The sequence below is a fragment of the Saccoglossus kowalevskii genome, chromosome 8 (assembly GCF_978046115.1).
Source record: "Saccoglossus kowalevskii chromosome 8, keSacKowa6.1, whole genome shotgun sequence".
Classification (NCBI taxonomy): Eukaryota; Metazoa; Hemichordata; class Enteropneusta; family Harrimaniidae; genus Saccoglossus; species Saccoglossus kowalevskii.
The window spans coordinates 15,029,889-15,041,594 of record NC_140648.1 but is presented as its reverse complement, the minus strand read 5'-3'; the positions used below and the strand labels follow the sequence as shown (position 1 = coordinate 15,041,594).

At 38.2% G+C, this 11,706-nt stretch overlaps 4 protein-coding genes across 4 annotated transcripts; 2 read left to right on the top strand and 2 right to left on the bottom strand.

Annotated features, from left to right (window-relative positions):
- Positions 1–1,392: 1,392 nt before the first annotated feature.
- On the bottom strand, positions 1,393–1,837 carry LOC144357843 (histone H2A). The gene has a single exon (XM_078011871.1). The coding sequence runs from the start codon at positions 1,835–1,837 to the stop codon at positions 1,460–1,462; it is 378 nt and encodes a 125-aa protein (XP_077867997.1). The 3' UTR covers positions 1,393–1,459.
- Positions 1,838–2,140: 303 nt separating this feature from the next.
- On the top strand, positions 2,141–2,538 carry LOC102807405 (histone H2B, gonadal-like). Its single transcript, XM_006820238.3, has one exon. The coding sequence runs from the start codon at positions 2,164–2,166 to the stop codon at positions 2,536–2,538; it is 375 nt and encodes a 124-aa protein (XP_006820301.1). The 5' UTR covers positions 2,141–2,163.
- A 1,020-nt stretch (positions 2,539–3,558) lies between these two features.
- On the bottom strand, positions 3,559–3,870 carry LOC100376982 (histone H4). Its single transcript, XM_006820239.3, has one exon. The coding sequence runs from the start codon at positions 3,868–3,870 to the stop codon at positions 3,559–3,561; it is 312 nt and encodes a 103-aa protein (XP_006820302.2).
- Positions 3,871–4,926: 1,056 nt separating this feature from the next.
- LOC100376831 (histone H3) lies at positions 4,927–5,337 on the top strand. Its single transcript, XM_002737809.4, has one exon. The coding sequence runs from the start codon at positions 4,927–4,929 to the stop codon at positions 5,335–5,337; it is 411 nt and encodes a 136-aa protein (XP_002737855.1).
- The last annotated feature ends 6,369 nt before the right edge of the window (positions 5,338–11,706 follow it).

The following is an 11,706-nucleotide window of genomic DNA, read 5'->3' as shown; positions in this document are numbered from 1 at the left end:
ATTAGGCTATCAGTGTTGATGGAATAGATTCAGATCTTATGGTTGTTGGTACCTACCGTAGTAGTCTGAGTTGTTACCCAATGGGTTTTCTTTCACCACATTTTATCTAAAACGCGCTGTATGAAAGCATACTTCAATTACGTCAACTTGCGTGTGTAGCTTTATTTATTTGTGATAACCTGTGGATGTGGGCAACTCTCAATTAGACCCTTCCATACTGGCTGCTTTTCTAAGAATCTAGGATTCTGGAATAGTGAGGGCTGATAAGTTGACTGAAGGCCGAGTTCGCAGCAAGGGCGCGAAGCCTTGTTGGTTGTTAAAAATAGGGGGGGGGCTTCTAAATCCGCCCTCTAAATGTAAAAGGCAGAAAGCCTGACAAATCTATGTGTTTTGTTTACATCTATTTTGTAGGAGTTTGAGCTGGCCAACATGTGTTTTACTGGCCAGAATTATGTTAAATATATGTGGTTTTAACAAACTAAAACCATATTTTGATCATTGTAACGTGTTTTTTGGGAGAAAATCACCCAAACACTAACATTGTTGGCTATGTGAAGATCTAATTGGTGGTATGAGCCATGTACCTCCTCCCAAACCCTTGACTGCAGAAATATAAGAGACTGTGATGTATCTAGTCTTATTTGGTGTTACCTGTTTACAACTGTGGTCTATATACAAATTATAACCCTTGATAACACACCTTTAATTACCTATATACTAGCAAAATTCTATTATACCAACAACTTTGAGGTCAACTACAAAAAACTATGCATATAAAACATGCGGATATAGTGTGGATTTGCCAGTCTCTCAGAGATTACCAACATGACATCCAAACAAACCGGAAAGTATTATGATTGAAATGGGAACAAAACATGAAATGAAAAATGGGTATCATATGTCATTGATCAAATCACAGTCCTCCATATCCGGTTAGCAAACTCTCCCTGTTCTATTGTGAATGGACTACTTCCACATTAAGTGGGTATGGGTGTGCAGCCCACCTCTTGTAAACCATACTCACTTCTAAACCAAGTTCGCAAGCGCCGATGGCGCGAAGCCTTGTTGGTTGTTAAAAATAAGGGGAGCCCCCCCCCCCGGCCCCCATCTAAATCTGCCAATGTTTTATTAGGTTGCTACTTGACTATCAGGAAAGTGATATCAACTGCATATTCTGAAATTTGAATGGTTTTAACTAACAAGTCAGAATTTGAAACGTCCTTTGTTCATAAGTCTGTGAATATTTATGAATGTGCGGTTCTATAGTTCGTTGGGCAAACGTGTATCTCTGATTGTGAACTTCCTGAATTTTGGACACATGCTCATCTAAACTACTGACGAGTAGTATTGATTGATCAATAAAATTACACGGTAAATGGGTGGTAACGGTAGTTCTCTTTTTGGAGGATGTGGTGGCCCTGAAAAGGGCCGTTTGGTTTGTGTATGCTAGGCATACAATTTACTTGGATTTTGCTTGGGTTTTCTTGGGCAGAAGTACAGCCTGGATGTTAGGCAGCACACCACCTTGTGCGATGGTTACACCGGACATCAATTTGTTCAATTCTTCGTCGTTGCGGACAGCCAACTGCAAGTGACGAGGAATGATCCTCGACTTTTTGTTGTCGCGGGCGGCATTACCGGCCAACTCGAGGATTTCAGCGGCTAAGTACTCGAGTACGGCAGCCAAGTAGACTGGAGCACCGGCACCGACACGCTCGGCATAGTTGCCCTTTCTCAGGAAACGATGTACACGACCAACTGGGAACTGCAGACCAGCACGGCTGGAACGAGTCTTAGACTTTCCCTTTGCTTTGCCTCCTTTACCACGACCAGACATATTGAAGTACAAGTAAGTAAGTTTGATGAGAAACTATGATATTTGTCGGTTTATTTGCGGTATTTATAGCACCCGCCCGGATTCTGAGCGTATTTTATCTCAGCCAATCAGATAGCAGCAATGAATGGCCTCGATTGTACAGTATATTGTCAAGGGTCAATAGTGGGTACACAATGTAATTTAGATATACTTAAAATTGTGTGTTCTCTTGCGTTCGTTATGTTTCCCGCTTTGCTTGTCGAATCCTTCATTTGCATGTAATTCACTATATATAGTGGGTTGGCTGACGTTACTGGCATTCCGAACATTGTTTTCTGACGTTCAACATGCCTCCCAAAGCAAGCGGTAAAGCAGCAAAGAAAGGCGGTAAGGCTAAGGCCGCCGCTCGTGGTGGGGACAAGAAGAAGAGAAGGAGGGGAAGGAAGGAATCCTACGGTATCTATATCTACAAAGTGTTGAAGCAAGTTCACCCTGACACCGGTGTCTCTTCCAAAGCCATGTCTATCATGAACAGCTTCGTCAACGATATCTTCGAGCGTATCGCATCAGAAGCTTCCCGTTTGGCTCACTACAACAAGCGTAGAACCATCACCAGCAGAGAGATCCAGACCGCCGTCCGTCTCCTGTTGCCTGGTGAGCTCGCCAAGCACGCCGTCAGTGAAGGCACCAAAGCCGTCACCAAGTACACCAGCTCCAAGTAAATTGTATGCCTCTAGCGTACACAAACCAAACGGCCCTTTTCAGGGCCACCACATCCTCAAAAAAGAGAACTACCGTGGATGTATTTGTGTTTTGTTTGCTTTACTTTACGCCTTCTAAAGTTGACATTTTAAACACGTACTGGGAAGGTGATGTGTTCATGGATATGTAACAGTCGTAAACATTTACACAAAACAGCAAGTTGTCCCATAAATAAATAAATCTGTCCTTGGGCGTAGGGTAAGCTCATAACAACATTCCTATTTTAATAATGACAGAAAACTCGTCAAAAATTCCAAATTATAGCTTTGAAATACTTTTTTTTTGTAACGCAACATCGGTCTTGTGCATGGAGCTAAAATGGTCTTGTGATAGGGAATAAATTCGGACCAACCATCAAAATCAAACATGATTTACATGGGTCTACGCATGGAACTATAAACCCATGGTCTACGTAACGGTCTCGTTGTCAGTGCCAGTAAAAAAACGTGGTGATGTTTAGAACTATATACATGTATATAGGCAATAGTGGTGGCATGCATCTGTGGGTGTGCTTGTGTGAGTCTCAGACTTGTACTACTAGTCCGAGTGTGAGTGAAGGACAGGCGACTTTGATTGCGTTTATTTTGTTGTGTCTAGCAACCGAAAGACCACGCCGACTTTGTTTTGGCTGTAAGATTGTATCAAAACTATTAGAGCGTACAATAGTGGTAGCCAATTTGAAATATAGAAACATGGTTGGGAGAAATACACTGTGGCAGATTATTTTTATATTCTGAGGGCATGACTGAATAAAGAATTGATTATGAAATCACGCAAATGTTTGTATCCCCTCAACAAAGCGAAGTATAATTCGCATACATAATACACTGGTGCGATCAAAGAGGACACTAACCCTATGAAACTAAAAACACCATACTAGTAAACACATACACGTTTAGTTTACGGTAGTTCTCTTTTTGGAGGATGTGGTGGCCCTGAAAAGGGCCGTTTTGGTTTGGTTACGTTTTGTAATTTAGAATCTAGCCACCAAATCCGTACAGAGTACGGCCTTGGCGTTTCAAGGCGTAGACGACGTCCATGGCAGTGACGGTCTTTCTCTTGGCGTGCTCTGTGTAGGTGACGGCATCACGGATAACATTCTCTAAGAAAACCTTCAATACACCACGGGTTTCTTCGTAGATGAGGCCAGAAATACGCTTCACACCACCACGACGTGCAAGACGACGGATAGCTGGTTTAGTGATACCTTGGATATTATCACGAAGCACTTTTCGATGACGCTTGGCGCCTCCTTTTCCTAGACCCTTTCCTCCTTTACCACGACCTGACATCTTCGCTGAATTTCGGGGATAAAAAATCAACTGCCGAAAACGTCGAGTCTTCTTTTCTTATACACTGCTTTCGAACGTAAAAGAAAACACGACAATCGGCCTTGAAACTCAGTTTTTCGCGCCCCTTTTTCGTGTTACGTTCTTACAACCGATTGGATATTTTGAAGTGACAATCTCACCCAATAGAATCACTTATAACGGGGTCAATACACTTTTACGCGCCAAATACATGGCGGGCCGATTAGATTACTGGACTCATTCCCCATGTTTCTTTGTAGTCGAAAAAAATGGTTGTCAAAGCATTTGAAATTGTACTGGGTCTACATCTTCACATTCACATGTTCACGTTCTCCATAGCCAAACGGTGCTCACATATTTCTTTCAGTGTTCAATCAACAGTGAAACCATAACGACATAACTTGAAATTTGTTTATTTATTCCAGAGACCAAAGTCTATTAGCCTGGAAACAGGCGGTGCAAAATTCATCCATGCCCTTAGTGACAAATCGCGCTTTAATATAAGGTTTGTTGATAACATGCACAGAGCTTTGAAACCCTATTTCTGTTTTCCCGCGTTTATAACTAAACATCAGTAAATGACCATGCACTAGTGAATGGGTGTGACCGATAACCCCGACTCGCCGAGATTAAAAGTGAAGGTTTTAACCTTGACAACAGACATGTATTCTAAGATTGCGGAAAACTGTTAGTTCCTTGGTTTTCAGAAAATACTAAAAAATAAATGTATGTGTGGTGTCTCATGGAAACACTACACCATACCCCTTGTCATTTTTATTGAGAACATATAAAATTCACCAAGGGATACTACTAGACTCATGGTAACGAAATGACCGAGCTTGAGTACATTTTCGGATTCCACTGCTACAATTGTTAACCAATGAGATTGCTTTAATTTCGACCAATCACAGAGAATGTTAATGGACCAATCACAGAGCTACTGTCCTTGGCTCTTGACCAATCGTAATGCTTATTTTGCAGTATAAATAATGGGCGCCAATATACGAACGCATTCTTGAACAGAAAGAAGAATTCAACATGGCTCGTACCAAGCAAACAGCACGTAAATCTACTGGTGGTAAAGCACCACGTAAACAGTTGGCAACCAAAGCCGCCCGTAAGAGCGCACCAGCCACCGGAGGAGTGAAGAAACCCCATCGTTACAGGCCAGGTACCGTAGCTCTTCGTGAGATTCGTCGTTACCAGAAAAGTACTGAACTCCTGATCCGTAAACTCCCATTCCAGCGTCTGGTACGTGAAATCGCTCAAGATTTCAAAACCGACCTTCGTTTCCAAAGCTCTGCCGTTATGGCCCTGCAAGAAGCCAGCGAAGCCTACCTTGTCGGTCTCTTCGAGGACACCAACTTGTGCGCTATCCACGCCAAGCGTGTTACCATTATGCCCAAGGACATCCAACTCGCCCGTCGTATCCGTGGCGAGCGTGCTTAAATTGTATGCCTAGCATACATGAACCAAACGGCCCTTTTCAGGGCCACCACATCCTCCAAAAAGAGAACTACCGTTACCACCCATCTACCCCATCTGTCATGCATTGTTATTTATCAAGCAAGCAAGGTTAAATAAGTACGTTTCCAAATATACTAGTAGTTCATAATCAAAGATGAACGTTTGCCAACGAACTACATGTTTAGAACCGCACATTCATAAATATGAACAAAGACGTTTCAAATTCTGACAAAGATGGCGTCGTTGCTAGTTAAAACAATTTCAGAATATGCAATCTGTACCACTTTCCCGATAGTGAAGTCACAACACTCTTGGTGTCTACTAGCACAGATTATTAAATGCATTTAATTTAGTCACTGGGTTTTAATCTCGCTCTTCGGAATGAAAACAGCTAAATTGAATTATTTTGGGGGGGGGGGGGTGCAAGGCTACGTCACAGAACCTTCTAGGTTGGTAAGACGTGCACTACTGTACCATGTATTATTTATGGGAGCACCAGACGAAGAGCCGGTGAAAATTGCTAAAGTCGAGGAAACCAAGCACAAACTCAACTTTGAAGTAATCCTGAGCACTGTTTACTGACAACCAAATTTATATATGTTGCACACGTGGGGGGTAATCTTTTCTATCTCGAAAATCATTTTTTGACTCCCATGTGCGAAGCACAAAATGGGAGTCTTTGCAGTTAGTGTGTCTGTATGTGTGTATGTGTGTATGTGTGTATGTGTGTGTGTATGTGTGTATGTGTGTCCGACTGTTCCACTGCTATCTCAAGAACCATACATCGGTTTTTGATGAAACTTGGTGCATAGATGCTCTGGGCCAATGCGCAGATTTGATTAGGTTTTGGTAAAAATCCATGCTCGTTAATTACCTAATTTGCATGATAATTAGCTAATTTTTAGCTGTTCTATGACTGTTCCACTGATATCTAAAGAACCACTCATTGGATTTTGATGAAACTTGGTACATAGATGCTCTGAACATATGCGCAGATTTGATTAATTTTTGGTAAAAATCCGTGCATATTAATTACCTAATTTGCATGATAATTAGCTATTTTTTAGTGGTTCCATGACTGTTCCACTGATATCTAAACAACCACTCATTGGATTTTGATGAAACTTGGTACATAGATGCTCTGAACTAATGCTAGGTTTTGATTAGTTTTTGGTAATAATCCGTGGATACTAATTACCTAATTTGCATAATGATTAGTCAATTTTCGGTTTTTCCACTGATATCTCAAGTACTAATCATCACATTTCAATGAAACTTGGTACATAGATGTCATACGACACTGCACAGACCTGATAGTTTTTATGGTAATATCAGTACATATTAATTACCTAATTTGCATAATTAATTAATTTTCAGCATTTGATATAAGTAGTTAGCATTACATTTCAATGAAACTTGGTACTTACATACTCAAGGACTATGCAGAGATTGATTGTTTTCGATAAATATTTGTGCATATTAATCACCTAATTTGCATAATTAGTTAATTTTCAGCTTTTCCACGGGTATCTCATGTACTAATCATCGCATTTCAATGAAACTTGGTACATAGATCCTTTAGGACTATGCAGAGACCTGATTAGTTTTAGGGTAAATAATTGTGCATATTAATTACCTAATTTGCATAATTAATTTTCAGCTTTTCTACTGATATCTAAAGTACTAATCATCATATTTCAATGAATCTAGAATTATGCAGACCCAATTAGTTTCCGGTAAATATTTGTGCATATTAATCACCTAATTTGCATAATTAACCAACTTTCACACTGATATCTCAGGTACTATACATCACATATCAATGAATGTACATGGATGCTGTAGGACAATAGACAGACCTGAATAATTGTGGGTTAAAATCTGTACATATTAATTACCTAATTTGCATAATTAACCAATTTTAATCTTTCACACTGATATCTAAAGTACCGTAAAAACTCCAAAATTTCGACTGGTTTTAAATAATTTGTGTTAGAAATGTGACGTGTTTTTAGAGTCAAAATTAAGGTGCATTTTCGGACGGTCGAATTTTTCAGAATAGAAATCAGCAAAAAAAAATGGGGATGATAGACAGTGTGCTTCATTAGTTTTTAAAAAATGCAATGTCCGTCAATTGACGTAAACTTCCTCATGTTTCACGGTAAAAGCAAAGGTCGTGGCCGAGTTGTAACTCAAAATCTAAACAAAGTCATCAATCAGTGAGTATTATGACAAGCAAAACAAAACATCAAGACGCGGAGAAGAGGTCAGCACAAAACTAATAGGTCAAAAGACAAAGCTGTCTCGCACTACCTAGGAAAACTTGCGAATGTTCGAAGTACAGGTACCCATTGGACAAAAGATACATGGAAGTTTAGCAAACGATCTCCCCGACCCAGTGCAATGTATCCGGTTAGAATCAAAGCTCACGTGTCCCTTATTTGAGCACCGTACCGGTGATTTGAGGGACCAAATTCTGCCGTAAATTCGCCCTTGGATTAAAAAATATAATGGGATTTAAGAAAATAAAATGGGACTTTTAAGGTCTATTTTGGCGTCATTTTTCGGACATTTCAATCAATCCTGCCGGCTAAAATAGAGTCTAAGTTTTACCGTAGTCATTGACGTCTGTCTATTCAAGAGTACACGTGTATGATTTTTATCGTGACTAGCGTGAGCGGGTAAGCTTCCTTTCGAGAATGAGCTGTTATCACTGTGAACAATGTTAAATTATTCTTCAGATGACCAGTTTATTTTTTAAAAACAACTAATTTTTTTATTTAAAAAAAATCATGCCGTTTTCGCATCATCCAGCTTTTTGATTGGTTAATTAGCGATTTGACCTATTTGACCTAAGAGAACATGGCGGATATCCTACAGCATCAAACGTTTATACGAGACCGGAATTATTCGCTTACGATGAAACTAAGTTGACTTTTATTTGTATTTCATAACCATTCAACAAATTTATTTTGTGTACATTATTATAATCACTACTGAGTACAGTAATAATCAACAATTCAGAAACGCAGCATGCCGAGATTTTTGTGTTCGTTTTTATTTGAAACTTCGTTTATTTAGAATATATTTTCGTTACCAATAAAATAAAAATCTCTCAGTCAATCAGAAACCCGGATTCATGCCTTTGAGGAAGGTCCCGTTTGAACGCTCACATCGGTTTTTTTTTCGTTTGGGGGAAAACTAAAACTGGTCGCAATTTTCGAATAAGAATGAGTCGGCAATTTTTAGTGGAGTCGAAAATTTGGAGGTAAATAAAACACCGAAACCCGGCAAATAAATAGGCGGTCGAATTTTTAGAGGGGTCGAAATTTTGGAGTTTTCGCGGTGCTAATTATTCCATTTCAATGAAACTTAGTACAAAGATGCTCTAGGACAATGTACAAACCTAATTAGTTTGGGGTAAAAATCTGTTCATATTAATTCCCTAATAAGCATAATAATTCATAATTTTTTGGTTCTAATCACATTTCAATTAAACTTGGAGACATAGATTTTCTGTTACATTGCGCAGACCTCATTAGTTTTACACTCAAATCTGGTCATATTAATTTTCTGATTTGCATAATTAGTTTTCAGCTAAGTAATTTCGAATTATATTTAATGTGTCTCCAATACTCTCAGCACATGGGAGTTCTTTCTAAGCTTTCTTTGATTTGGGGGAGTTTTCGCCCTTTGTTTTACCATATGGTTGCCAGGCGGTGAATACCCGGATGTCCGCTCCCCGGAATACCCTATACATAAAATGTTTTTAAAATGCAGTCCCTTACCCTCTTAGTTGGCTATTATCACTGATTTATCGTCGGCGGAGTGATAACCTATCTAACTGCTAATCTGGGGAGAACATGTAATTTTAAACATTGGCTTTTTTAAACTATATATTGACAGATATGATTTATCATGAACTGAAAACTGTAGCACACATCTTAGTATTCATAGATGAAATAATACAACCCTAATAGACATGTATACGTGCCATAACAATGCACATGCCTATTGGTGGTTTTGATTTTATTATCCAAACCACCAATACCTGAAAAAAGGTAATAATTAAATGCATTAAGGCCAAACTATTTTAATAAGGTAGCAACTTTACTTAATAAATTAAGATGCTTGTTGTTACTCTACAAAGTGTGAAGTACGCCCACAGCCCTCACAATAGCTCCATTGTTTGACAAGCAACAATTCTAAAGAAATTCAGTTGGTAGCATCTATAACAGACCTGTCAATTCGCTTGCTACGTTCACAAGTTTATAATAAAACAATGCTTAACAATTGGGGAAAAGGGAACAATGTACCTAATTACGTCTTGTGATTCTCAATTGTTTTTTTTCCCACCAAACAACTGAGTAGTTTCAGCTTAGAGTATAAAGCTTTTTTTTTGCTGACTGCATTCAACAACTTATACAACCAACCAATCAAGCATTACTTGTTCAGTACATCATGATGTGCATAATATATCCTCTGTGGGATTCCACGAGTTGCACTTAAAAATGTCATATGCACACATACTATCCATATGATTACATATTCATAAAGATATGATTTCAAACTGTTGTCTGATCTTGCCTTGAGTTCGCAGTAAAGTTGTTAGCAGAGGTGACAAAGTAGTCTTGTTACTGGTACATCATAAGATGAAGTGTGCATTGCATCTGCACTGCCACTCAGTTTAAATACACCTGTGGTTTAGAGTTGCATTCCCACTTTTAAATCTCTGATTATGTAAAAAATTGCATTTCTTATTTATCGGCGGTCGAAATTGTGGGACGTAATGGTAATTTCAGTTTATTTTCTAAAACCCAGTTGTGGGAAACAGTCCACCAAACATTTACATAACCAGACCAGACTTTATAACGGTATTCATCTAACAAAATGTTTTGAATGAATTAGCAGCACCATAAGTCACGTTATCACTCTCCCCCGCAGAAATCGCTCAGTTTCGTCACTTTTTGGGTGACAGTCCACCACTTTTTCACAGAATAACAGTCACATTAAATCAAATATTTCATTTACTGTGGAATACTTTATTTTCACTGGAATTAATTTTTGCTGAAAAGGCTTTTAGGGCGTTTTGCTTGGAATTTATTTTCACTGATTTTTGATGAGATTAATGTGAAATATAGATACTGGATTTTATTTTCACGGAATCATCCCTTCAGAGAAAATAGCGAAAATAATTTGCAAACGAAAATAAAGTATTCTACAGTATAAAGTATGGATGTAACCTGACAACATCAGTTGTTTATTCGCAGTCGAATAAGAAAAAAAAAAGTTTTATTGCATTTTTGCGAAAACTATTTTTTGCGTTTCTGAAATCTGCATGCTCAGTGCATAAAGTAAATGATTCAATAACAACTCTTGACAAATATATCGCCTAAGTCATTGCCATGCTTGACAATTTTTTTTTTCCTATAGCATTATTGTTATTCTTATAATTCGATGATGTACGTCACATTGAAGATATATGGCACATCGTGAAATGTTTTTGCAAGTGGTAGACATTTTGAGTTATGGAAAAATTACATACCATATACTAATTATGAATACTGTAAACCATTTTATTTTAGCTGGAATTAATTTTTGCCGAAAAAATACAACATTTTAGCTGTTTTGTATAAAGTTTATTTTCACTGATTTTGATGAGTTGAATGTAAAATATTGATTCATCCCTTCCAGAAAAATATTGAAAATAAATTCCAAGTGAAATAAGAACTTTACAGTTCCTAAACAACTCTGATAAATGTACCGGTATAGCAATTTGTAGACCCTAATTGTTTTTGCTTCTAACATGGCTATGCGCCCTCCATCAATCAGATCGTCTGATTCACGATATATATTCTCTGTATAAATTGAGAGAAGTTATTTAGAACACAGCTTTGTCAGCTGATCTTGATTGACAGGAGATTGCCTAAAGAACACACATGATTGGTTAATCTAATGCAACATTTTATTATTGGAGGGCGCATAGCCATGTTACCGGTTATAAAATGACACGCCCTTTATACATTAGTTTAAGTCACTTGCACTCATGACTTCAAAACCATGTATAGATAGTGTCATTTTATAACCTATACTTCTATAGTTTTAACCTTGTATCTCATGAGTGTGGGTGGATACATGTTTTCAACTCCACCAAAACTACAGCAGACTACAAATTACCTGCAACTGTGAGTTCTTTGCACCCTCCATTGTTGACAAATTTTACTACTATACTCGGTACTGTAATACATTTTGTACATTTCATTTTAATTAAAGACCTCTGAAATCAGAATTTCATTTATTGGCAGGGCTTAGATAATTTTTAAAATATAAAAGCTGAGGTTGAAAAGTGAA

Bases quoted from the DNA above. Each gene is read 5' to 3' on its own strand.
- LOC100376831 (XM_002737809.4), top strand. From the start codon at position 4,927: ATGGCTCGTACCAAGCAAACAGCACGTAAATCTACTGGTGGTAAAGCA.
- LOC100376982 (XM_006820239.3), bottom strand. From the start codon at position 3,870: ATGTCAGGTCGTGGTAAAGGAGGAAAGGGTCTAGGAAAAGGAGGCGCC.
- LOC144357843 (XM_078011871.1), bottom strand. From the start codon at position 1,837: ATGTCTGGTCGTGGTAAAGGAGGCAAAGCAAAGGGAAAGTCTAAGACT.
- LOC102807405 (XM_006820238.3), top strand. From the start codon at position 2,164: ATGCCTCCCAAAGCAAGCGGTAAAGCAGCAAAGAAAGGCGGTAAGGCT.